This window comes from Bufo bufo, chromosome 8, assembly GCF_905171765.1.
Source record: "Bufo bufo chromosome 8, aBufBuf1.1, whole genome shotgun sequence".
Classification (NCBI taxonomy): Eukaryota; Metazoa; Chordata; class Amphibia; order Anura; family Bufonidae; genus Bufo; species Bufo bufo.
This window is the reverse complement of record NC_053396.1, coordinates 186,367,924-186,394,571: the sequence shown is the minus strand read 5'-3', so window position 1 is coordinate 186,394,571 and position 26,648 is coordinate 186,367,924. Positions and strand designations below refer to the sequence as shown.

At 41.6% G+C, this 26,648-nt stretch overlaps 1 protein-coding gene across 1 annotated transcript in view; it reads left to right on the top strand.

Moving 5' to 3' along the window:
* LOC121009419 (cytochrome P450 2C8-like) overlaps nt 1–26,648 on the top strand; it is a 35,156-nt gene that overhangs the window by 7,638 nt on the left and 870 nt on the right. The window contains exons 3-8 of the mRNA XM_040442530.1: nt 629–778; nt 4,764–4,924; nt 19,045–19,221; nt 19,935–20,076; nt 21,858–22,045; nt 26,260–26,401. Of these exons, the coding sequence (XP_040298464.1) occupies nt 629–778; nt 4,764–4,924; nt 19,045–19,221; nt 19,935–20,076; nt 21,858–22,045; nt 26,260–26,401 (960 nt within the window). The remainder of the gene's footprint in view (nt 1–628; nt 779–4,763; nt 4,925–19,044; nt 19,222–19,934; nt 20,077–21,857; nt 22,046–26,259; nt 26,402–26,648) is intronic.

Sequence of the window (26,648 nt, the reverse complement as noted above, 5' to 3'; positions counted from 1 at the left end):
TTGCTCGTCCCCATGCTGTCTAGTGGTTTGCCGGTAGCAGATCGGAATTAGACAGCACAATCTGCAGCCAGCAGCATGCTTAAAAATCACAATTGCCAGATGAACGAGCGTTTGCTACAGTATTACACTGTAAGATGATCACTAAGAAACGTTCTTATGAACGCTCATTAGTGATCATCTGTCGAAAAATTGGCAGGTGTTATAGTAGGGTTCAAATAGAGACCCAACAGAGACTTGTATGTTTGTTTCTTCAGTTCAATTTTGTTTACCTTATTTAACACAAGAAAAGTTGATATAAAATACTGAAATAAAGGGTTCATGTACTTTTGAGACTCACAATACAGGACATGTGTTACTGGATTATTTACCTGAATAAATAAATGATCAAGTCTAATATTTAGTTTTTTATTTGGTAATTTTTATCTACTTTTAGGATTTTTTTTTTTTTAAACTTTTTTTTATCTACTTTTAAGACTTGTAGTTTTAGGTCAAATTTCAGTAGAGATATATAAAATTCAAAAGGGTTTGCAAACTTTTAAACATCACTGTCAGTGAATAGGCAGCAATGCTTCACTCAACCTGTTAATACATGTGGCAGTAGTTTTGAGCTTGGACTTTGAATTTACAGGGGTCATTCAAAGCAGTGGAGAAAGGTGGAAAATTCTTCGTCGATTTTCTCTGACAACTTTAAGAAATTTTGGTATGGGGAAGAGGAGTATTGAAGAAAGAATCCAAGAAGAAGCCAGATGTCTCACTGAGAATTTAATGAAGAAAAAAGGTGTGTGGCATTCCAAAATTATTTGATAATCTCAAGCCCTATGTATTAAGCCATGAGTATGCATGCTTGGCCATGGGGGAACAATGGGCATGTTTTAATCCAACATGACCAATCTTTCTTTCCCCCAATGTCTGCCACTAGAAGACGAGACGATGTCTGCCACTAGAAGATTTCTGTCCCCATATACAATAGACCAATGACTGATCTCTAAAATGGATGGGTACAATCAATGTTAAAGGGGTTTACCAGTGCTAAAATATTGATGACCTATCCTCAGGATAGGTCATCAATATCCAATTGATAAACACTGATCAGATGTTTGAAGCTGTAGTGGCTCACCGGGAGGTGGACCTCTGCCAATCTGATATTGATAGCAATAAAATTTAGACCAGCACATCCAAAGTCACATTATTTGTCAGTCAGTCGCCAGGACTACGGGATGAACAATGTCATTCCACATCTTCATGTCCTGGAACAGATGCTGGTAAATCTGGCTGGTAAAGGGATTGGAGATGTGGCGCCTAGATCTCACGGCCACATGAATCCTGCGGGGGCTGAACTGGAGGAGGAGGACATTGGAGCACAAGCAATGTGTAGCCAAATGGGTGGTTTTTATACACAGGTGACAGGAGAGCAGGAGTAGGAGTAGACAGAGGAGCTACAGGGCGATGAGGAAGATGAGGCAGAGGACCCAGATACACCGTGGCAGTATGCAGTGGAGATGGAGGCAGAAAGTCCCTCCCAGTCACTTGCACATATGGCCCGATGCATGCTCACTTGCTTGCGTAGTGACAGCCGAATTGTCAGCATTCGGCAGAGAGATGACTTCTGACTCTCCAACTAGCTACCGGTCCAAAATTGGGGCCTTTTTTACACCCACTGAGAGGGAGGACAAACTGAACTACTATAGAGACATCCTATGTAGTCAGTTGGCCGCAGCCTATCTGTGCCACCGCCCATCCTCTCACAGGTCTGACCGGGGGGGGGGGCACTCTGCACACATGTTCCTCTGCCATGGCTGCTGTGGCAGGGTGGGGGGGGGGGTAGGAGCAGTTCACCCGCCTATCGAAGAAACTACTCACCAGCAGCAGTGGCACTTTGACAAAAGAGACCAGTTTCTTTTGGATACCAGCCTCAGCTACTATTCTGATGCTGACACCCACCTGATGCCACACATCTGATGCCAAGTGCTCCTTCTATCACCCACCATCTTCAGCTGGTACTGGTATTGCCACCCACCTCCCCACTCCGTCAACGGGTTACTCTGTGGTCTCCTGATGCTGTCACCTCCACACTGTCATTGTGCCACCCTGTGGCCTCCTCCTGATTCTGCTGCTGCCACTTTCACACTGCTGCCGCCACCTCCACGCTCTGTCATTGTGCCACTCTGTGGCCTCATTATGCTGCTGCCTCCTCCAGACTCTGTCATTGGGCCACTCTGTGGACTCCTCATGTTGCTTCCACTTCACCACTATGTCATAGGGCCATTCTGTGGACTTCTCATGCTGTTCCCACCCTCCCCATTTCATGACTGGGCCACTATTTTGCCTTTCGGCCTGGCTGACATCATCATTTATTTGACCCTTCTTCAGATCTGTCAGAAGGAAGGAAAAATGAGACGCACAACGGATCCTGTCTATGTAACAGCTGTAAGGTCTGCATGACATGGTCCCTATTTTGCATCAGAATTGGCTTATGATTTGGTAGCCAAAAGCAGGAGTGGGTACAAAACACAGAAGACATGTAAATATTCCATTCACGTATCATCTCTGTTTTGGATCCACTCCTGTTTTTTGGGCTTGAGCAATACTGATGGATTACTGACCAAATGCTGACCGAGTGAAGGCGGATGCTCCACAGACAGGATCATTTTTTGTTGGGCTATTGTTCTGACGGATCAGTGGAAGAGCAAAATAATCAGTGACGTCAACACAAACTTACTGCTGACACCCTCTCCACTCTGTCAGGGGGGCTCTACTTGTATAAACGTTTAATAAAACAGGTTATGTAGAAATCTATGTGGAATCAGTGAATTGGTGTAAATGGAGTGCACTCTTTCATGCTATAGTAGGTTCTTTGGCCTCTGCACAGTTTTTTTTATACCTGGCGCATTGACCTGTAAGGCTGAGTTCACACTTGAGGTATTTGGTCAGTTTTGGCCCCGTAACTGTCCAATTCTAAGAGCGACGCCTGTCATTTACATAATATACTGACTCACAGTATTATTTCACGACTACAGCAGACTCCCTATGCGTCTTACTGCAAGGCACAGTGTTCTACACCACTATAAAGGCTCTCTGCAGCCAGGAAATAGCCTTTTTCTTTTTAACATGATTCGCCACAAGTAAATACTGATTAAACCAAATTTTTTACAAATTCGCTCATCTCTAGTGAACATCCATAACACTAACGTACAAAAAAAATAAAAATAAAAATATGGCAGCACACTGTTATACATGGAAACAATGGAACTAGGGATCAGAGATTATCCTGGATTACAATGTTGCTATACCTATTATATAAGTTTTCTTGTGACTTTGGATGTGCTAGTCTAAATTTTCTTGCAGTGTGTTTGGAGGATAGCTGCCTCTTTTAGATTGAGCACTCCCCGTCTATCTGCACAGGGCTTCTAAGCAGCAAATAAATATAACTGGTTCACAATTCGCCCTGAACATTGTAGGCTTAAACTAAACCCAGAAGAGGAAGATCTGTTAGTGTTAGGTACCCATATGTAGAAGCCACCATGACGTTGGTAGATGAGCCCAATACACATTTGATAGAAAATGTGCACAAAGAGCTTCAATTTTTCATGTTTAGTAACATTGTAATCCAGAATAATCTCTAGTTTTATTGTTTGTATGAGTAACAGTGTGCTGCCATATTTTATTTGCTGATCTGATATTGATGGCCTGTCCTCAGGATCATCAATATTTTAGCTCTACACAGCCCTTTAAATCTGATATATATGGCAAGTAGAGATGAGAGAAGTTTAAAAAAATTTGATTTGGCAACTTCGCCGAAGTTTATCAAGAAATTCTATTTGTTACAAATTAATTTGTCATGAATCGCTATAAATCAGGTATACCCAGGTCACTCTGCCTTAGGGTGCCACCACACAGAGTGGCCATGCTGCGGGCGGGTTGCGGCCATGCTGTCATACTTTTAATGAACCTTGAAACAGAATATGTAATCAGGAACATCCAGCGCCTCCTCTCTCTGCATCTTGCTGACTTTTTTAGGACATGGAGACTTTTAAGGATGATTTTAAAGCCAGTCTGCAGCCCTAAGGGCTGCAGACTGGTATTGGTTGACACTCTGGCAGTGGAATAATAAAGGCTTCCATCTTATTGGTATTGAATTACATATCTTAGTTAACAGCTGATGTAGGAATAAGTAAATGTAGGAATAAGTAAATGTAGGAATGAATAAATAAAACTGACGTAGAATAAGTTTTCCTGCGCTCTCCCTACGTTCTCCCTTCAGTCTCCCTGCACTCTCCCTGCAGTCTCCCTTTCCAATATTCTTATTTTAATCGTTTTCAGAAACATTGTTCCTAGTGCATGAGCGCTTGTCATGTCTTTCCCTATGCTCCGCCCACAGGACAATGGAGGAGACCGCGTGGGATGAGGGTTTTATAGGTTTTATAGGAATTTGACATCACAGGGGAGAGCTACCTGCGGATTGGCTGGTTATACGGCATTATTGGTGATCTTCGTTTCCCCAGAGTGTCTCCTCTGCACTTAGTTTCGCTATCTAACAGATGCAGCCAACATTTTAGGAAAACTGATTCATTACCACAAAGCATGAAGAAATTCGGATTCGTTTAGAATTGAAGTTTTCCTAAACTTCAGACCGAATTCTGCTTCGGATGCTTCGCTTAACACTAATGGCCAACTTCAGTGAACTTGACTTACACACCATCATCTGCAATCATATATCATATAAATCAAGCAATGACTGGTCACCTCTTCATGTTTACCAACAGATTCTCCAATTGAACCAACGTATATATTACGAGCTGCTGTTTCCAATGTCATTTGCTCAGTTGTGTTTGGTGAAAGATTTGACTATGAAGACAAAATATTCTTGACTCTCTTGAAATATGTTAATGATATTTTCCAGTTTTTCAACACTTTTTCAGGGCAGGTAAGTACTGTTTTAAAAAAAATCTAAAATGTGCATACATACAGGGCTGTATTTAGAGTTTATGCTGCAATGGGCACATTTAGCTGTCTATCGACTTGAGGGTATACAGTAGCTGCATAAAATGGTTTCCAGCACTTTTAAAAACACACTTAATTTCACTGTGATTGCTCTGGTTTTGTAATGTAGTTACTGGCCAAGCAGTTTATACAAATATTGAATATCTATCTATATATATATATATATATAGAAAAAAAGAAATCCGCAGCACATCCAATTGATGTTAACACAATTATTCAATCAATGAGTAAATTACAGACATTTAAAGAAAAATCCTAAAAAGTATAACAAATAGCACGGTTGTCATTAAAAAAGAACATCTCATAACATTACAAGCAGTGTTGCAGTGCAACCAATATCTGAATCAGATCCGGTATACAGTGTACAGCCAAAACATAATAATAACCATCATAACTAGTTCAGGTGCAAATCATAATGATACTCAAACTGTGCAGGTGTACCTCAGTAAACTGATGAATATAGATCACGGGGGAGTGCAGTGTAGACAGAACACATGGATCGCGGCGTCTCACATGTGTCAGTGCGCATGTCTTGAGGACCTTCCTGGGGCTTCCGATCACATGACCACCCCTTCTGGTCATTCATTGTAGTGCGCATGTCACAGGACCTGTGAGCATGTGACCACAACATGTGATCATTCTTCCGGTCATGTGTTGAAGTAAATCGTCCGGTCATGTGCTTCAATGTGTCACATGATCGGGATCGACAGTATCAAGGATACAAACATTCAATGCTGCTCAAACCACATAAAAAAGTATAATTTAGTACTTCTTTTTCCAATAATCATTATGGGGGACATATATATATCACCAAAATTGAGTAGTATATATACAACATAAGACGCAATGCATCCTCCTAAATTTATAAGATCATGCAAATAGACATATGGAATGGTGGAACATATATGGCTGTGAGGGTGCCATATAGCGGATCAGAGCTGACTCAAGCGCATCGAATCTCAAGGGCAGTACCATATATGAAGTCCCAGTCAATGAGGGAAAGAAATATGTATATCAGTATTCAACCGGAGGTACCTTGTTTTGTACAGGATGGCTATAAGTAGTGGGCGGATATACCGCCGCCTTCCTAGTTGTGTAAAAACTTAATTTGTACATTATTGACTCACTCCCTAGTCCAAACGAGGAGATCAGTATGTGCGACTTATGTGGTTATCACAAAGTCCCAACCTGATTTGTCCAACCTGTCCGTTGGATACCATCCCTGGAAATCCAACATGGCAGACTCGGGACCAACCTCTGGATTCCGGGGGTACATTGGGAGAAATCTATAGACTGTGTAAAACCTATCTCCCAGGCTGATGACTCAAAAGGTCTGTCCAAGTGTGAATACGAGCGCCCGAGTACAGCAACCTAATCACGCCAGGCAATCCAGCATCGCCTACATATAGTCAACCATCTGCATGTAAAAAAAGGAATAGGTATACAGGAACTCAATATATCAGCGCACCCGGGCAAAAAAAGTCAGATGTGATGCAAGCATACGACCTGACCGCATAGCCCAATGTGCGCTGAGACATGATCCCGCACAAACTGTTGTAAATTATTATGTATCAATAAAAAAATATATCTAAAGAGTCGACGGTGCATATATATAGGTCCCAATCTGATCCAATGAATATATCTTCCAGCGTTCACCCTGCATTGTGGATACACACACTATTCACCAATATCCTGAGGATAATAAAAACAAAATATAAGAACACCTTGTTAGGTAAACAAGGGGCACAACCACTTAGAACTCAACATAAGAGAAGGCGAGCAGAATTAGGGGCGCAATCACCTAGGACAATAACCAGGGCCTGTAATCGACATTTAAACCCTCTGGTTTTAAGGAATTAAGTTTAGCAATCCATCTCATCTCACATTTTTTGAGAAGGGCAAGCCTATTCCCTCCCCTCCGTGGTGTCGGGATATGATCTACCAACATGCATTTAAGGTCCCGTTCCTTGTGGTCCATGTCAGTAAAATGTTTCGGGACTGGAAGATCCATCCGTTTTTTCCGGATGGTATATCGATGTTGATTGATTCTACTTTTAAAGTCCAGTGAAGTCTCCCCAATATATAATAACTGACATGGACACCAAAGGATATATACAACAAAAGAGGATTCACATGTTAAAAAGTGCTTAATGTGATACATCTTCTGCGTACGTGGATGTAGAAAAAAGCTGCCTTTTTGCATATATCGACAGTTAATGCAGTTAAGGCATGGAAAACTACCCAATTTAGGGCTACGCAAGAAAGTTTGGCCTACCTCCTTCTGTGTACCTATGTCAGTAAGAATCAATCTATCTTTGAGGTTCCTAGTTCTTTTATATGACATGAGGGGAGGGAGATGAAATTCCTCAATCCCCTCATGACCACTTTTCAAAACTGACCAGTGTTTCAAGATAATTTGTCGAATATGTGTACTATCTTCTGTATATGTAGTTACCAGAGGGATTCTTTTATTCGGTAACTACATATACAGAAGATAGTACACATATTCGACAAATTATCTTGAAACACTGGTCAGTTTTGAAAAGTGGTCATGAGGGGATTGAGGAATTTCATCTCCCTCCCCTCATGTCATATAAAAGAACTAGGAACCTCAAAGATAGATTGATTCTTACTGACATAGGTACACAGAAGGAGGTAGGCCAAACTTTCTTGCGTAGCCCTAAATTGGTTGCACTGCAACACTGCTTGTAATGTTATGAGATGTTCTTTTTTAATGACAACCGTGCTATTTGTTATACTTTTTATGATTTTTCTTTAAATGTCTGTAATTTACTCATTGATTGAATAATTGTGTTAACATGTTTAAATATGTACTTTGCACTGCCCACTATGTCACTGCTTGAGAAAAATCCCATTGAGAGGATTGAAACGTCGCATGCTTGGTGAATAAAGCTTCTTTTTACTTTTTGATCAATTGGATGTGCTGCGGATTTCTTTTTTTCTATATTATTTGGAGGTGGATCGCCTACTCAGCCGCTGGCACTCCGTTTGTACTATTTTGACAGTGGTGCTGCCCACATTTTCTCTATTCCCATATATATATATATATATATATATATACGCACAGGGAGTGCAGAATTATTAGGCAAATGAGTATTTTGACCACATCATCCTCTTTATGCATGTTGTCTTACTCCAAGCTGTATAGGCTCGAAAGCCTACTACCAATTAAGCATATTAGGTGATGTGCATCTCTGTAATGAGAAGGGGTGTGGTCTAATGACATCAACACCCTATATTACGTGTGCATAATTATTAGGCAACTTCTAGGCAACTTCCTTTCCTTTGGCAAAATGGGTCAAAAGAAGGACTTGACAGGCTCAGAAAAGTCAAAAATAGTGAGATATCTTGCAGAGGGATGCAGCACTCTTAAAATTGCAAAGCTTCTGAAGCGTGATCATCGAACAATCAAGCGTTTCATTCAAAATAGTCAACAGGGTCGCAAGAAGCGTGTGGAAAAACCAAGGCGCAAAATAACTGCCCATGAACTGAGAAAAGTCAAGCGTGCAGCTGCCAAGATGCCACTTGCCACCAGTTTGGCCATATTTCAGAGCTGCAACATCACTGGAGTGCCCAAAAGCACAAGGTGTGCAATACTCAGAGACATGGCCAAGGTAAGAAAGGCTGAAAGACGACCACCACTGAACAAGACACACAAGCTGAAACGTCAAGACTGGGCCAAGAAATATCTCAAGACTGATTTTTCTAAGGTTTTATGGACTGATGAAATGAGAGTGAGTCTTGATGGGCCAGATGGATGGGCCCGTGGCTGGATTGGTAAAGGGAAGAGAGCTCCAGTCCGACTCAGACGCCAGCAAGGTGGAGGTGGAGTACTGGTTTGGGCTGGTATCATCAAAGATGAGCTTGTGGGGCCTTTTCAGGTTGAGGATGGAGTCAAGCTCAACTCCCAGTCCTACTGCCAGTTTCTGGAAGACACCTTCTTCAAGCAGTGGTACAGGAAGAAGTCTGCATCCTTCAAGAAAAACATGATTTTCATGCAGGACAATGCTCCATCACACGCGTCCAAGTTCTCCACAGCGTGGCTGGCAAGAAAGGGTATAAAAGAAGAAAATCTAATGACATGGCCTCCTTGTTCACCTGATCTGAACCCCATTGAGAACCTGTGGTCCATCATCAAATGTGAGATTTACAAGGAGGGAAAACAGTACACCTCTCTGAACAGTGTCTGGGAGGCTGTGGTTGCTGCTGCACGCAATGTTGATGGTGAACAGATCAAAATACTGACAGAATCCATGGATGGCAGGCTTTTGAGTGTCCTTGCAAAGAAAGGTCGCTATATTGGTCACTGATTTGTTTTTGTTTTGTTTTTGAATGTCAGAAATGTATATTTGTGAATGTTGAGATGTTATATTGGTTTCACTGGTAAAAATAAATAATTGAAATGGGTATATATTTGTTTTTTGTTAAGTTGCCTAATAATTATGCACAGTAATAGTCACCTGCACACACAGATATCCCCCTAAAATAGCTAAAACTAAAAACAAACTAAAAACTACTTCCAAAAATATTCAGCTTTGATATTAATGAGTTTTTTGGGTTCATTGAGAACATGGTTGTTGTTCAATAAAAAAATTAATCCTCAAAAATACAACTTGCCTAATAATTCTGCACTCCCTGTGTGTGTGTGTGTGTGTGTGTATATATATATATATATATATATATATACAGGGAGTGCAGAATTATTAGGCAAGTTGTATTTTTGAGGATTAATTTTATTATTGAACAACAACCATGTTCTCAATGAACCCAAAAAACTCATTAATATCAAAGCTGAATATTTTTGGAAGTAGTTTTTAGTTTGTTTTTAGTTTTAGCTATTTTAGGGGGATATCTGTGTGTGCAGGTGACTATTACTGTGCATAATTATTAGGCAACTTAACAAAAAACAAATATATACCCATTTCAATTATTTATTTTTACCAGTGAAACCAATATAACATCTCAACATTCACAAATATACATTTCTGACATTCAAAAACAAAACAAAAACAAATCAGTGACCAATATAGCCACCTTTCTTTGCAAGGACACTCAAAAGCCTGCCATCCATGAATTCTGTCAGTGTTTTGATCTGTTCACCATCAACATTGCGTGCAGCAGCAACCACAGCCTCCCAGACACTGTTCAGAGAGGTGTACTGTTTTCCCTCCTTGTAAATCTCACATTTGATGATGGACCACAGGTTCTCAATGGGGTTCAGATCAGGTGAACAAGGAGGCCATGTCATTAGATTTTCTTCTTTTATACCCTTTCTTGCCAGCCACGCTGTGGAGTACTTGGACGCGTGTGATGGAGCATTGTCCTGCATGAAAATCATGTTTTTCTTGAAGGATGCAGACTTCTTCCTGTACCACTGCTTGAAGAAGGTGTCTTCCAGAAACTGGCAGTAGGACTGGGAGTTGAGCTTGACTCCATCCTCAACCCGAAAAGGCCCCACAAGCTCATCTTTGATGATACCAGCCCAAACCAGTACTCCACCTCCACCTTGCTGGCGTCTGAGTCGGACTGGAGCTCTCTGCCCTTTTTCCAATCCAGCCACGAGCCCATCCATCTGGCCCATCAAGACTCACTCTCATTTCATCAGTCCATAAAACCTTAGAAAAATCAGTCTTGAGATATTTCTTGGCCCAGTCTTGACGTTTCAGCTTGTGTGTCTTGTTCAGTGGTGGTCGTCTTTCAGCCTTTCTTACCTTGGCCATGTCTCTGAGTATTGCACACCTTGTGCTTTTGGGCACTCCAGTGATGTTGCAGCTCTGAAATATGGCCAAACTGGTGGCAAGTGGCATCTTGGCAGCTGCACGCTTGACTTTTCTCAGTTCATGGGCAGTTATTTTGCGCCTTGGTTTTTCCACACGCTTCTTGCGACCCTGTTGACTATTTTGAATGAAACGCTTGATTGTTCGATGATCACGCTTCAGAAGCTTTGCAATTTTAAGAGTGCTGCATCCCTCTGCAAGATATCTCACTATTTTTGACTTTTCTGAGCCTGTCAAGTCCTTCTTTTAACCCATTTTGCCAAAGGAAAGGAAGTTGCCTAATAATTATGCACACCTGATATAGGGTGTTGATGTCATTAGACCACACCCCTTCTCATTACAGAGATGCACATCACCTAATATGCTTAATTGGTAGTAGGCTTTCGAGCCTATACAGCTTGGAGTAAGACAACATGCATAAAGAGGATGATGTGGTCAAAATACTCATTTGCCTAATAATTCTGCACGCAGTGTATATATATATATATATACACTGCTCAAAAAAATAAAGGGAACACTTAAACAACACAATGTAACTCCAAGTCAATCACACTTCTGTGAAATCAAACTGTCCACTTAGGAAGCAACACTGAGTGACAATCAATTTCACATGCTGTTGTGCAAATGGGATAGACAACAGGTGGAAATTATAGGCAATTAGCAAGACACCCCCAATAAAGGAGTGGTTCTGTAGGTGGTGACCACAGACCACTTCTCAGTTCCTATGCTTCCTGGCTGATGTTTTGGTCACTTTTGAATGCTGGCGGTGCTTTCTATCTAGTGGTTGCATGAGACGGAGTCTACAACCCACACAAGTGGCTCAGGTAGTGCAGCTTATCCAGGATGGCACATCAATGCGAGCTGTGGCAAGAAGGTTTGCTGTGTCTGTCAGCGTAGTGTCCAGAGCATGGAGGCGCTACCAGGAGACAGGCCAGTACATCAGGAGACGTGGAGGAGGCCGTAGGAGGGCAACAACCCAGCAGCAGGACCGCTACCTCCGCCTTTGTGCAAGGAGGAACAGGAGGAGCACTGCCAGAGCCCTGCAAAATGACCTCCAGCAGGCCACAAAAGTGCATGTGTCTGCTCGAACGGGCAGAAACAGACTCCATGAGGGTGATATGAGGGCCCGACGTCCACAGGTGGGGGTTGTGCTTACAGCCCAACACCGTGCAGGACGTTTGGCATTTGCCAGAGAACACCAAGATTGGCAAATTTGCCACTGGCGCCCTGTGCTCTTCACAGATGAAAGCAGGTTCACACTGAGCACATGTGACAGACGTGACAGAGTCTGGAGACGCCGTGGAGAACGTTCTGCTGCCTGCAACATCCTCCAGCATGACCGGTTTGGTATTGGGCCAGTAATGGTGTGGGGTGGCATTTCTTTGGAGGGCCGCACAGCCATGACATTAGGTACCGAGATGAGATCCTCAGACCCCTTGTGAGACCATATGCTGGTGCGGTTGGCCCTGGGTTCCTCCTAATGCAAGACAATGCTAGACCTCATGTGGCTGGAGTGTGTCAGCAGTTCCTGCAAGACGAAGGTATTGATGCTATGGACTGGCCCGCCCGTTCCCCAGACCTGAATCCAATTGAGCACATCTGGGACATCATGTCTCGCTCTATCCACCAACGTCACGTTGCACCACAGACTGTCCAGGAGTTGGCAGATGCTTTAGTCCAGGTCTGGGAGGAGATCCCTCAGGAGACCGTCCGCCACCTCATCAGGAGCATGCACAGGCGTTGTAGGGAGGTCATACAGGCACGTGGAGGCCACACACACTACTGAGCCTCATTTTGACTTGTTTTAAGGACATTACATCAAAGTTGATCAGCCTGTAGTGTGTTTTTCCACTTTAATTTTGAGTGTGACTCCAAATCCAGACCTCCATGGGTTGAAAAATTTGTGTCATAATTTTTTTCATCCAGGAATCGCCTGCATTTCCAAACACGTGCACTTATTGGGTGTGCACAATACACATTTGTTCAAATGGAACATGGCAGCAGGGGCATACTCCCTTTGTCATGTTTCATCATTATGTCCGTTTCATACTGAAATGCCTGATCCCATGATCGCTAGCAAAAATGTACTCATACTAAATACACATATATAGGGGCACATTTATTAAGACTGGGGTTTTAGACACCGGTCTTAATAAAGGCCCTGCACTGAAGGTGGATCGCTGAAGTTATGAAGAGGTGACGGCCTCTTCATAACTTCCGTGGATCCAGCACCAGTTCTAAATGTTAGACAGCTTACTCGCTGTCTTACATTAAGAACATTTTCTGTCACGATGCTCTCTGTGCATGGCTCTCTGTGCGTGCTGGCCACAGATTGCCTGTTATTGAGGTCCTTCCTGCGATATACTCACCTGGTTTGTTGTTCCTGCTTGGCTTCTGATTTCCCGTCCGTCTCATCCTTTGGTCTTGATGTTCCCAACTGGTTTTGACTTTTGCTTTTCCTGACGATCCTCTGCTTGCTCCTCCGGTTCCTTTCTGCTCTCTTGGTTATTGACGCGGCTTGTTTGACTTCCCTGTTACTTGTGTTGTCTGTCTTCCCTGCACTATCCTAGCTAAGGGTTTGTTGACCAGTTGTCCCTTGTCGCTCGGACTTGCAAGGCAAGTAGGCAGGGACAGGGGTGCGGGTGGAGTTCAGTGGTCACTTCCCCACCCCATGTGTGTGTGACATTTTCTATGCCTAAAACAGGCGTAGAAAATCATGAATGAGACAGGCCCTCCCCTTCCCCGCCAACACCACACCCACAATCTTAGACTTGGCGTGAGTGGGGCAAAGTCGCAGATAGTGCCTGAAATACACCTAATTTAGGCGTATTTCAGATTAGTAGATGACCCCCATAATCTGCATCCAAAAAGATTGAATAAGATCTGCAGTTTCGGTGTATTCTTGTAAACTGGAATTAAAGAGGACCTGTCTCCTCTTCTGACATGTCTGTTTTAGTAACTACTTGCATTCCCCTTGTAATAACAATTCTGTAGCATCTGTTCTTATACAGTCCTGATCAAAAGTTTAAGACCACTTAAAAAATGGCAAAAAATCATATTTAGCATGGCTGGATCTTAACAAGGTAGAGCTTCAACATGCAACAAGAAGAAATGGGAGTGAGACAAAAAAATTTGAGCATTCAATTGAATGAAAACAACAAATAAACTGAAACAGGCTGTTTTTCTGCTGATCAAAAGTTTAGGACCACACCTCCAAAAAAAAACTAAACCCCCCCAAAACAGAAATCCAACTTCCAAACATGAACTCAGTAATGAGTAGCTCCGCCGTTATTGTTTATCACTTCAAAAATTTGATTCGGCATGCTTGATGCAAGCGTTTCCATGACGTGAGTGGGAACATTTCTCCAAGTGGTGAAGACGGCCGCACGAAGGCCATCTACTGTCTGGAACTGGTATATGGAAGGCTTGCGATGCAGGAGAGAAATCTTATTTGTGTGAATAAAGGTTCCTTTTATAGATCTTCAACTAATGTGGTCACAGGCCAACCTCACAATCCAACACTGGTATGGAAACCTGTAGTGTAATAAAAAAGCGCACTATGGTGTAGCAAATTCCAAGCACTTAACGCACCGTGTGAATAAATTATACTCACAGGATTTCCAGTTAGTGAATGCGTGTAGAAAACTAGAAGGTATCTTCAATAGGACTCTGCTGAAAGAAGAGAACTATAGCGTAGTATATAGTGACACTTGATACGCCTGCAAAAAGGTTCTACTCACAGAACTTCACTGGTAAAGTGCATGGAAAGCATCACGGCGAAACCCGGGTCGGGCATTACAGACACTTTTAATATATGTTTTATAGCTGTAATTTTTGCTTTTATTAAATATTTTTATCTGACCCTTTGGTGCGCATCCGTCTTACTTGCCAGTCTCTCTTGGAAGCGGTGGTTCATTACCATCCAGGTGTAGAAGTGTTTCATCTGCCGGATCGTTTGCTACACCATAGTGCGCTTTTTTATTACACTACAGGTTTCCATACCAGTGTTGGATTGTGAGGTTGGCCTGTGACCACATTAGTTGAAGATCTATAAAAGGAACCTTTATTCACACAAATAAGATTTCTCTCCTGCAGCGCAATCCTTCCATATACCTTTATACAGCGGACTTTTCCCACATTGTCTTTGGATTTGCAGCGCTAGAGAGGACGAGTATTTTCTACAGAGACTTCATTGTATTTTATTACTGTCTGGAACTGTTGTCCATTTTTGTAAACTTCCCTTGCCATCCATCCCCAAAGGTTCTCAATTGGATTTAGATCAGGGGAACACGCAGAACGGGCCAAAAGAGTGATGTTATTCTCCTGGAAGAAGTCCCTTGTCCTGCGGGCATTGTGTACTGTAGCGGTGTCCTGTTGAAAAACCCAGTCGTTACCACACAGACGAGGGCCCTCAGTCATGAGGAATACTCTCTGCAACATCTGCACATAGCCAGCGGCCGTTTGACGCCCCTGCACTTCCTGAAGCTCCATTGTTCCACTGAAGGAAAAAGCACCCCAGACCATTATGGCGCCCCCTCCACTGTGGCGCATAGAAAACATCTCAGGTGGGATCTGCTTGTCATGCCAGTAACGTTGGAAACTATCAGGACCATCAAGGTTCCATTTTTTTCTCATCAGAGAATAAAACTTTCTTCCACCTTTGAATGTCCCATGTTTGGTGCTCTCTTGCAAAGTCCAAACGAGCAGTTCTGTGGCGTTCAAGGAGACGAGGTCTTTGAAGACGTTTTTTGTTTTTGAAGCCCTTTAGTCTCAGATGCCGTCTGATGGTTATGGGGCTGCAGTCAGCACCAGTAAAGGCCTTAATTTGGGTCGTGGATCATCCAGTGTCTTGACGAACAGCCAATTGGATCCTCCGGCTCAGTGCTGATGACATTTTTTGGGGTCTTCCACTTGACTTTTTTGTTCCATAACCCTCAGAATCATTTAAGAAATTCCAAATGACTGTCTTACTGCGTCCCACCTCAGCAGCGATGGCACGCTGTGAGAGACCCTGCTTATGCAGTTCAACAACCCGATCACGTTCAAAAAGGGAGAGGTTTTTTTGCCTTTGCCATCACAACGTGTGACTACCTGACAGAAAATGACAATAAATCCACATCTTTGCACAGATTTTGCCTTTTAAAAGGCATGTGGTGTTAAAATTTGGATCAGCTGAAAAACAATTTAATCGTTATTTTCAATTAATTGAATGATCAAAAAATGTTTTGTCTCACTCTCATTTCTTCTTGTTGCATGTTGAAGCTCTACTTGGAACCTTGTTAAGATCAACTAATGTAAAATATGATTTTTCTGCCATTTTTCAAGTGGTCTTAAACTTTTGATCATGACTGTATATTATGTGCAATTCCTTTGTTATTTCTCCTAGAAGGTATGAATGTATTGCCAGCAGCTTCGCAGATGGGGAATAACGATTGCGCCGCCCGCTATCATTGAACCCCTCAAGATGAATTCAGGAACAATTTGATTCGCCGTGAAGCCAAATTTTCTTACACTTCATGGTAGCGAATCTATTTTTCGTGAAATGGCGGCAAAAAAAAACATACTCACCTCATCCATTTGCTAGTGGAGAGGCTGTCGCAGGCATCTTGATTGAAGATACCGTGCAAAATTTCACGCTGGCCGTCACCAAGTTAGATTTCAAGCGGTGTCTTCAATCAAGATGGCCGTGATGGATGGATAAGTAATAGATAAGCTGAGCATGTTTTTTTTTAACCGGATTAACCCCTGAGAGGCCTTAATTTTAATCTTGGATTCCACGATCAGTGATGAACACGGCACCTTGAGGGGTTCAATGATCGCCGTTCCCCGTCATTGCGCTTGCTACATACAAGTCAATGCGCACTAATCAAAACTTATTTTGTGTAATTCGGCAAAGAAGCCAAACAGAATTTTTCAGAACATCCTTTATCGCTTGTGTGTATGTATTTTTTTTTTATTTACCGCCATTTCAGGAAATTTGGTTTTGTGGCAAACTGAATTTTTCCTGAAATTAGAATCAAAGTAAATTTGTTTAGCTTAAATTCGCTCAAAACTAGCAGTGATCATGTGACCAGGCATTTAAATATAGAACTGACACCATGATGACTTACGCTTGACAATGGCGTCGTAGCCTCGAAACGTTACGTGGTGGATGCCATATGACCCCCTGATCCTGGAGAACGAATGTGCATTGTGGATGCCGGCCAAGTGCACGTATTTGGAAACGCATAATAACGCAGGAGATTCCTGGATGAAGAAAATGGTGACAGATCATTTTTAACATTTCTATATGAAGCCATGGATTATGCATTTATTGAAGTTTGACTTGTTAAAGGGATTCTGTCATGAGATTTGAGGCCTATAACCTAAACATATGGCCAGGTCCCTACTAATACCCTGAATCCGAAACTGACCTTATTAAATGCGCCTGTGGCTCTATTAGCATATATAACAGGTTGAGTATATAACTGAGTGCGGTTTTAGACACGTTTTTTTATGCAAATTTGACTGTGTGGTTAAAAACATCTCATCTAAATACACCATTATACAGCTGCCAGTGAAATATAAACTTAATGCTCAAGGCTTCTCCATCAATGGATGGCACATGCTATGAGTGGAAAAATCATAACATGAACCACCCAGGTCTGATTTTCCCTCAAGATTTAGTCACTCGTGTAAGGAGGTCTGTAAGAAAAACAGACAGCATTTGGAAATCATCCAAGAGTGGTCACGGGCCAGAATACAAACTAGTTTAGCACACTTGCTTCCTGATGACCTAGGCACAGGCCCTCATGTGCCTTGTAGTAAATACAGCCCTGTATAAGTGCAATGTTATAAATGTGCAGTGAAATATAGGGTATATGGCAACTTCTGGCTACATGTTATTTATTAGCTATGCACAGATACAGGTACCCATCTGGCTATACAGACAGAAAAAGTAGTAAAACAAAGTACATCCTCTTTGAATTGGTTAATCATGTCCCCCCTTAGATGTCTCTTCTCAAGACTAAATAAATGTAATTATTTTAAGCTTACTTCTTAGTTATGAAGAAAGATTAAAAGAATTGAATTTATTTAGTCTTGAGAAGAGACGTCTAAGGTGGGACATGATTAACCTATACAAGTATATAAATGGGCCATACAAAAAATACAGTGAAAAACTGTTCCATGTAAAATGCCCTCAAAAGACAAGGGGGCACTGCCTCCGACTGGAGAAGACAAAGTTCAGTCTCCGGAGGGGTCAAAGCTTCTTTACCGTAAGAACTGTGAATCTGTGGTCACAGCAGGAACAGTAGACAGTTTTAAAAAGGGTTAAGATGAATTCTTGAAAGTAAATTACATTAATGCTTAATTAATGCTGAAAATGTGTAGAAATCTGAGTCTCACTTCCTTCTGGGATTCGCGTCCCCATCTATCCCTTGGTTGAACTTGATGGACTTATGTCTTTTTTCAACCATATTAACTATGTATTGTTATTGTTCAGTGGTTTTACATATAAGGACATAATAAAAATAAAAAAAAACATCAGGTTCTTAGAAGGCCTTAAAATAAGGTAAATCAACCTCAGATGGACAAGACACAATAGATTCCTTTGTATTCATTATTTTACACAAATGAAGCCAAAATAGGTACAGGTAGCTGCAAGATAAATATCTGTAAGAAGGCCATGTTGCTACTAAAAGCAGTTCTCAAACAGCTAATTGGTGGGGTCCCAGATGTGTTTTTAATTTGGGCCTTTGCAATTCCACGATTCTTAACTTTTTCAAGCCACTCTTTTGTAGATTGTTGGTGTGTTTGAGATCCTTGTTCTGTTGCATCCAGATTATGTCAAGCCTTAATGTTTGCACCTTCACCAGTGTAAAACATAACCTTTAATGGTATTCATTTAAAATGCCCCTATAAGCACCAATAAAATATTTTATCAATTAGGCTGTGTATATTCGGACATTGCTAAGGAAAGGGAGATATATCTGACCCTCAAGCTCGTCCTACAAACTATTATCCCTGCCTACAAAACGGAATGACCGCCCTGTGTCAGGAACCTCCTAGTCACCCTATATGGCCCTGACAAGGGGTAGATACCACCACCTTAAGAGACCCACTGCAAAAACTGTCAAGTGTCAGATGTCAGTGGTCTAGATACATATCAAAAAAACAAAAATATCAAAGTATATTGTATAACAATATGATATTCAACCAATAGAAGAACTATAATGTTTTATCTATCTATTTTTTCTTTAATTAGCTTCTCAGCACATTTCCAACCATAATGCGCTACATTCCTGGTCCTCACCTGAACATCTTCAAAATTACTAGCAACCTTAAACAAATTTTTAAGGAGATAGCAGACACCCATCGAGCCACACTAGATAAGAACTGCCCTCGTGACTTCATAGATTGCTTTCTCATGAAGATGGAAGAGGTGAGTTTATAGATAATACTTGAAACATTGTGTTTGTAGGGAGAGCTCATAGCTGCCACAATTCAACCATCTTTGAAAATCAGATGATGGAAGCAACAGTTCTTTCAGTTGCACTTGTTTAGACTCATGTTACAATTTTGAATAATTAAACTAATGATCATTTCTAGTGTTCAGAGAATCAAAGTATCCAAAGTGGACTTTGATCCGAAATTCATGGAAAATTTGATTTGCTGCGAAGCCGAATTTTCTCGTTCTTTGTGGTAACGAATACACTTTGCCTGAAATGGCGGTAAAAAATAAAATCATACTCACCTCATCCATTTTAGCCCAAAGAGGCTGCATCAGGCATTTTGATTGAAGACCCCATGCAAAATCTGCCAGTGTGATTACTTCATCATGTGTCACACAAGATTTTACGCAGGATCTTCAATCAAGATAGCTGAGTCGGCCTCTTCACACTCTAGTGGATGAGGGGAGTATTATTTATTTATTTTTCACCAATTAACCCCCGAAAGCCCTAATTTATTTTATCTCAGATGCTGTGATCAGCAATGAACGTGGCATCTGAGGGGTTCAATGACGGGGCAGCGCAATCGCCGTTCCCCGTCATTGCGCCCGCTACTCACAAAGGAATTTGCTTAGTGAAATTCGCGTAGCAGCGAAATCAAAGTTTTCTAAACTTCGCTCATCTCTAACCACTTTAACTTTTACAGGAAAAAAAGAATCCTGACACAGAATTTCACGAGGAGAACCTAGAAGGGATGATATTCGACTTATTCTTAGCTGGAACAGAGACTACAAGTTTGACGCTGAGATACGGTTTCCTTATACTCTTGAAACATCCTGAAATACAAGGTGATCAGTTTGATGATTTTATAAAAAAAATACAACATTTTTCCCTCATAGGATGTAGCTATAGGAGGTGTAGAAGTAGTAGTAACACTAAGGAGGCCCAAATGTGCAGAAATAGTAGTAACACTAAGGAGGCCCAAATGACACCAGTATTATAATTAGCACTTGGCAGGTGAGGGTTTTGCATTGAGATCCAGGACTCATAGGAATGTAGCTATAGGAGGTGTAGAAGTAGCAGTCGTACAAAGAAGGCCCAAATTACACCAGTATTATAATTGGCACATGTCAGGAGGGGGTTTTGCATTGGGGTCCAAGACTGTCAAGTATTAGTCCTGTTTCCATAACCTGTCAAGTCCACCAATGTCATCAGTTCCTCTTTTGTTAAGGGTCTTTTCACATTGCGTCTGCTGCAGGAAAGCTCCATATACCGATGGACATCAAAATAGTTTTTCTTTTGGCCTTCAGTGACATAATTAAACAAATGCGCCAGAGGTTTCTTTTGGATCAATTTCAACAGGAAGCATGTTAGGTTTGAGCTATTCTTGAGTTATTTTATGTTAACCTAAAGAATCTCATTCCTAGACCCCATTCGAAGGTGTAAGCTTCTTAAGGCCCCTTTCACACGGGCGAGTATTCCGCGCGGATGCGATGCGTGAGGTGAACGCATTGCACCCGCACTGAATACCGACCCATTCATTTCTATGGGGCTGTTCACATGAGCGGTGATTTTCACGCATCACTTATGCGTTGCGTGAAAATCGCAGCATGCTCTATATTCTGCCTTTTTCACGCAACGCAGGCCCCATAGAAGTGAATGGGGTTGCGTGAAAATCGCAAGCATCCGCAAGCAAGTGCGGATGCGGTGCGATTTTCACGCATGGTTGCTAGGTGACAGTCTATTCACTGTATTATTTTCCCTTATAACATGGTTATAAGGGAAAATAATAGCATTCTGAATACAGAATGCATAGTAGGTGATCAATTGAGGGTTAAAAAAAAATAAAAAAATTAACTCACCTTCTCCTCTTGTTCGCGTAGTTCCCGGTCTCTTCTTTACTTCTTAAAAGATGAACTACCGGCTAGGACCTGTGGTGAAGTCAGATCACATGCTCCAATCACATGGTCCATCACCACGGTGATGTACCATGTGATTGGAGCATGTGATCTGATGTCACCAAAGGTCCTTTAGCCCACAGCTCATCATTAAAGAAGTAAAGAAGAGACCGGGAACTACGCGAACAAGAGGAGAAGGTGAGTTAATTTATTTTATTTTTTTAACCCTCAATTGATCACCTACTATGCATTCTGTATTCAGAATGCTATTATTTTCCCTTATAACCATGTTATAAGGGAAAATAATAACATCTACACAACACCTAACCCAAGCCCGAACTTCTATGAAGAAGTTCGGGTTTGGGTACCAAACATGCGTGATTTTTCTCACGCGAGTGCAAAACGCATTACAATGTACACTGGTAGCTTTCCTCCATACCTAGAAGTCATCTCAGCGCTGATTGTGTCTATAATAATAAACTGGGGAGTTTGACATTTTTTAAAATAAATTCCATATGAATGCATAGGAAGGAATATTATGGGCGCACAGATTTCTAAAGCTGCCCCCTAACCGACCCTTGTTGTTTGGGTGTATTCTGTTTGCATAAGGCCTGAGCTTTTTAACACTTCCAAATGTCCTTCAATCATTAGTTTGGTTGTAACTGCTCTATGGATACAAACATAATATCATACTGTAGTATAAGATGTATCCCTGTTTTTGTAAATATCAGAGAAAATCCACAAGGAGATTGATAATGTAGTCGGCAAAAATCGCTGTCCATCAATAGAAGACAAGAGTAAAATGCCATACACAGAAGCTGTAATCCACGAGATCCAGAGATTTGCAGATATTATTCCTACAGGACTACCCCATGCTGCAAGCAAAGACACAACCTTCAGAGGATACCACATTCCAAAGGTATAGTATGCTGGCCTCCTTCTCAACCTCTTGACTCTTAAATCTTCACATGTTCCTATCTTTAACCTGTTCCCGGACCGTCCAACGTTATGTCAGGTATTTAAATATCTACTTATAAAGGACCCTATCTGGGAAGGGTTAAATTTATTACTTAAACACTACTGCCTATACGGCTACTAACCACTCTTGTCCCAGACTAATAAAACATAACTTTTACTTGTTCATGTTAAAACACGAGTGAAAGTAACAAATTGTGAGCTACCTATAGTGTTAAGTGTTAAAAAGCTCAAAAGTTATGTTTTATTAGTCTGGGACAAGAGTGGTTAGTAGCCGTATAGGCAGTAGTGTTTAAGTAAGGTGAACAGGCGCCATATTTAAATACAAGTGCAATAGGTACCATAGCCACCGAGTGCCTACTGTTTTAGACAGCAGCCACCTGGGGCTAATGTATGCGATCGACAATAATGTCCATCGTACACAGTTATCTACTCAAATGCCATGTTCATATGTGACCATGACATCTGGGAGCTCAAAAACCCAGGCATGCAATGGCTCCCCCTGGCAGGGATTAGGGGAGCCAGTTGGTGTGTGCGGGATCCTCAGTCCTCTTGAATGATCCGAGGCTGCCGCAGCTATGTTTCTATGGAGACCCAATGTATGGCAGGGCTCCATTTGAACACAGTGAATGCATTGGAGTCTACGAGAGAAGCAATCTGATGATTGCTTGTTCAGGTTCCCTAGGTGAACTATTAAAAAGTGTAAAAAAAAAAAAGGAAAAAAAAGGTTTTAAAAATATTAAAACAAATAAAAAATGGAAAAATTCAAATCACCCCTTTTCCTAAAAACAAAAATAAACAATTAAAAAATAAACATCATAGGCATCACTGTGTGTGAAAATACCTGTACTATTAAAATATAGAAATATTTATCCTATACAGCTAATAGCGTAATGGAAAAAAACAAACTCGATGATTCGCCATTTTTTGTCCCTTCACCTATTGAATAAAAAGTGATTAAAATGTCATACGTACTCCAAAATCATATCAATGAAAACTACAGATCGTCCCGCAAAAAATTAGCAATCACACTCTGTGCACATAAAAATGAATAAGTTATGGGGGTTTTAATATGGCAATGCAAAGAAAAATTTATTTTTTTCCAAAGTTTTTATATTTTTTTCGGTATTAAAGCACAAGAAAAACTATATAAATGTGGTACAGTTGTAACCATATTAACCCAGAGAATGAAGATAACAGATCAGTTTTACCGTATAGGAAACACTGTAAAAACAAAACCCTGTGGCTGAATTGTATTTTCTTTTCATTTATTTGTTTTACATTTTTTTAGCTTTTCACTACATCGTATGCAACAGTAAATGGTGCTATTAGAAAGTACAACTTGGCCTGCAAAAAATAGGCCCTCATATGGCTATGTAAATGGGAAAAATAAAAAAGTTAGAGCTCTGAGAAGGGTTGGAGTAAAAAATGGGAAAAAAATGGAAAAATGGCCTGGTCCTGATGTGGTTAAGCTTATAAATCATGGTTGACATTTCACATTTTATATTTCTAAATTTAAGTAGAAGAAGTGGGTCAGTACTCGCTTTTTGATGCTAATAAATCTTCATTTTATTACCAAAAACAGAATACATGCAGATGTGACACATTTTGGTCAAACAGCCAACAAGTGTTTGCTTGAAAAAGGCCGTTGCCTGCATTCTGTTTATGCTAATAAAGTGGAGATTAAGGTCACAGACTTACCTGTCCGGGCCCCAGTAGCGAGATCTCCAGCTTCTCCAGTGTCAGGAAAGACGCGCTGCGAAGCCACCCACCCGGTGATAAGACAGCATCCTTAGCAACTGGATACAATGCTCTGTTTCTCCCAACAGCGGGAGAGTGCTGGAGGAAACTAGCAGTGGGTTGATTGCTCAGCTGTTCTATTCCAGTGTGTTATGTTCTGACTAATGGAGGGCTGAGTCATAACCTATCAGGTTCTGATCCTGGGACTTGGAGCTCTATTTAAACCCCATCCTGGCCAGATACCAGTGCCAGTGATAGGTTTTCACTCCCTAGCTGTGCTCCCAGTTGTGTTCTGTGTGCGTTTGGATTGCTTATTGGATTGACCTCAGCTTGCCTTTTAGCACTCTCTGTCTTATCATTTGGTAATGTGTTTCCTGTCTGGTTGTGACTTCGGCTTGGCAATTCTGACTACCCTCTGTCGTCTGATTTGGTACTGCATTGTCTGCCCGGTTCCAAATCCATTCCTGTACGACTTTGTCTTTGTGTAGTTTTTTCTGTGTGTGTGTATCAGTCCTGCACCTAGTAGAGTAGGGAATGTCGACAAGTTGCATGATTGCCACCTAGGGCTTGCACTGTAAGTAGGCAGGGAAAAGGGCTGGGTTCCAGTTAGGGCTTACTGTCTGTGTGTTCCTGATGACATTATTACTGGCCATATTTTTTATTCCAGGTGACCTAGTGTTACAGACCCCATAGCAGCATTAGCCATCCTGATGAAGGGTATTACCCAATTAGTCCAGTACTTGGCAGAGAGGGTGCAACAACAGGAGTCCTGTTCCCCTGTAATTTCAGCTCCTTCACCAGTAGAACCTAAGATAAAGCTCTGTGATTATTTCTCTGGTAACCGTAAAGGATTTGTTGCTTTTCAGGAGATTTGTAAATTGTATTTCTGTCTTAGGCCTCACTCATCTGGGACAGAAGCCCAGAGGGTGGGCATCATAATGTCCCTACTTAAAGGAGACCCTCAGGAGTTGACATTTTCCCTGTCGCCCAACTCCCCTGAGCTGTTTTCTGTGGCTCTCTTTTTCTCCTCCTTAGGTCTCTTACTGTATATGATGAGCCAGACAGGGCAGCTTATACTGAGAGCCAGCTTCTGTCTTTGGGTCAGGGTAAACAACCAGAGGAGGAGTACAGTTCTGAATTCAGCAAGTGGTGTAACTGTCTCTGGGTGGAATGACCCAGCTCTTAGATCACAATTTAGGCTGGGACTCTTTGACATGCTAAAAGACCTCCTAGTTAGCCATCCTACCCAGGTTCTCTTGACAAGGTAATGTCTTTAGCTATTAGACTTGACAGACGTCTTAGGGAACGTAAGCAAATGAGATCTGTCTATGTCCGTCCATCTTCTCTCTTCTCTGTCCCTAAACCTTCTGTATCTAAAGCTCCTGAGGAGCTTATGCAAATCAGGGCCATGTCCTCTGCCAGCGAAGTTACATCGCCAGAAGAATGGATTGTGATTTTACTGCAGCAGCTCTGCCCATCAACTGCGGTCCTTTTCCATGAGACCAGAGGCAGAAGACTTCAGTGTCTGAGTGAGTGGGAGAGTGCTGGTGGAAACTAGCAGTGGGTTGATTGCTCAGCTGTTTTATTCCAATGTGCTATCTTCTGACTAATAGAGCAGCGAGTAATAACCTATCAGGTTCTGATCCTGGGACTCGGTCCCCTATTTAAACCCCTTCCTGGACAGATACCATTGCCAGTGATAGTTTTTCACACCCTAGCTGTGCTCCCAGTTCTGTTCTGTGTGCATTTTTATTGATTGTTATATTGACCTCAGCTTGCCTTTGACCACGCTCTGTCTCGTGATTTGATACTGTTTTTCCCATCTGGTTATGACTTCAGCTTGGCTATTCTGACTACCCTCTGTCCTCTGATTTGGTACTTCATTGTTTGCCGGGTTCCGACCCATTCCTGTACGACTTTGATTTTGCGTAGTTTCTCTGTGTGTGTCAGTCCTGCACCTTGAAGAGTTGGAACGTCGACCAGTTGCGGACTTGCCACCTAGGGTTTTCACTGCAAGTAAACAGAAAAAGCAGGCTGGGTTCCAGTTAGGGCTCTCTGTCTGTATGTTCCTGCCTACTGTGCTGACAATGTATTAGCATTAAAAAGTGTCTGCTGATCCACTTCTTCTATTTGGATGTATGGGCCTGCAACCCAGGATACAAGCACCACCTTCTTACAGAGTGGCAACTAATTATTTCTACAAATGATTTCTAAATTCATGCTACTAATATAACTAGTATGTATGCTTCATGACTAAGTATGGTACCTCTGGGTTACATCTGGGGAAATCGCTTGCTTAAGAAGACATGCTGATCTTCTCATCATCTTGTTCAGTTCTTCTTGTCAACTACCAACCAGACCTGACTTTAAACACTTTTGTAAGATATAGATCTACTTATTTAATGCATCCTCATACAGGGAACCATGGTCTTTCCAATCCTGACCTCTGTCCTGAAAGATCCCAAACGATTTAAGGATCCAAATGAGTTTGATCCTGGACATTTTCTTGATGAGAATGGTCACTTTAAGAAAAGTGATGCATTTATGGCATTCTCTGTAGGTAAGAAACATTACTTAAATATTATTTCATAGCTAACTAGAAAAAAAAGGCCGGTAGGCTACAGTATGGCTGAAGTTGAGCTTCACATTAATCAGATGTTTTACATACTATATTAGTGACATATTTGATAAGGTTGAACAAAAGGCACAGTTCCAACGTATTATTTTAGAGCGTTGATTCAGAGGAATATCTTTGAAGCAGATGACAATTGTCCTTATTAATGGTAACAAAATTCTGCTGTCTGACT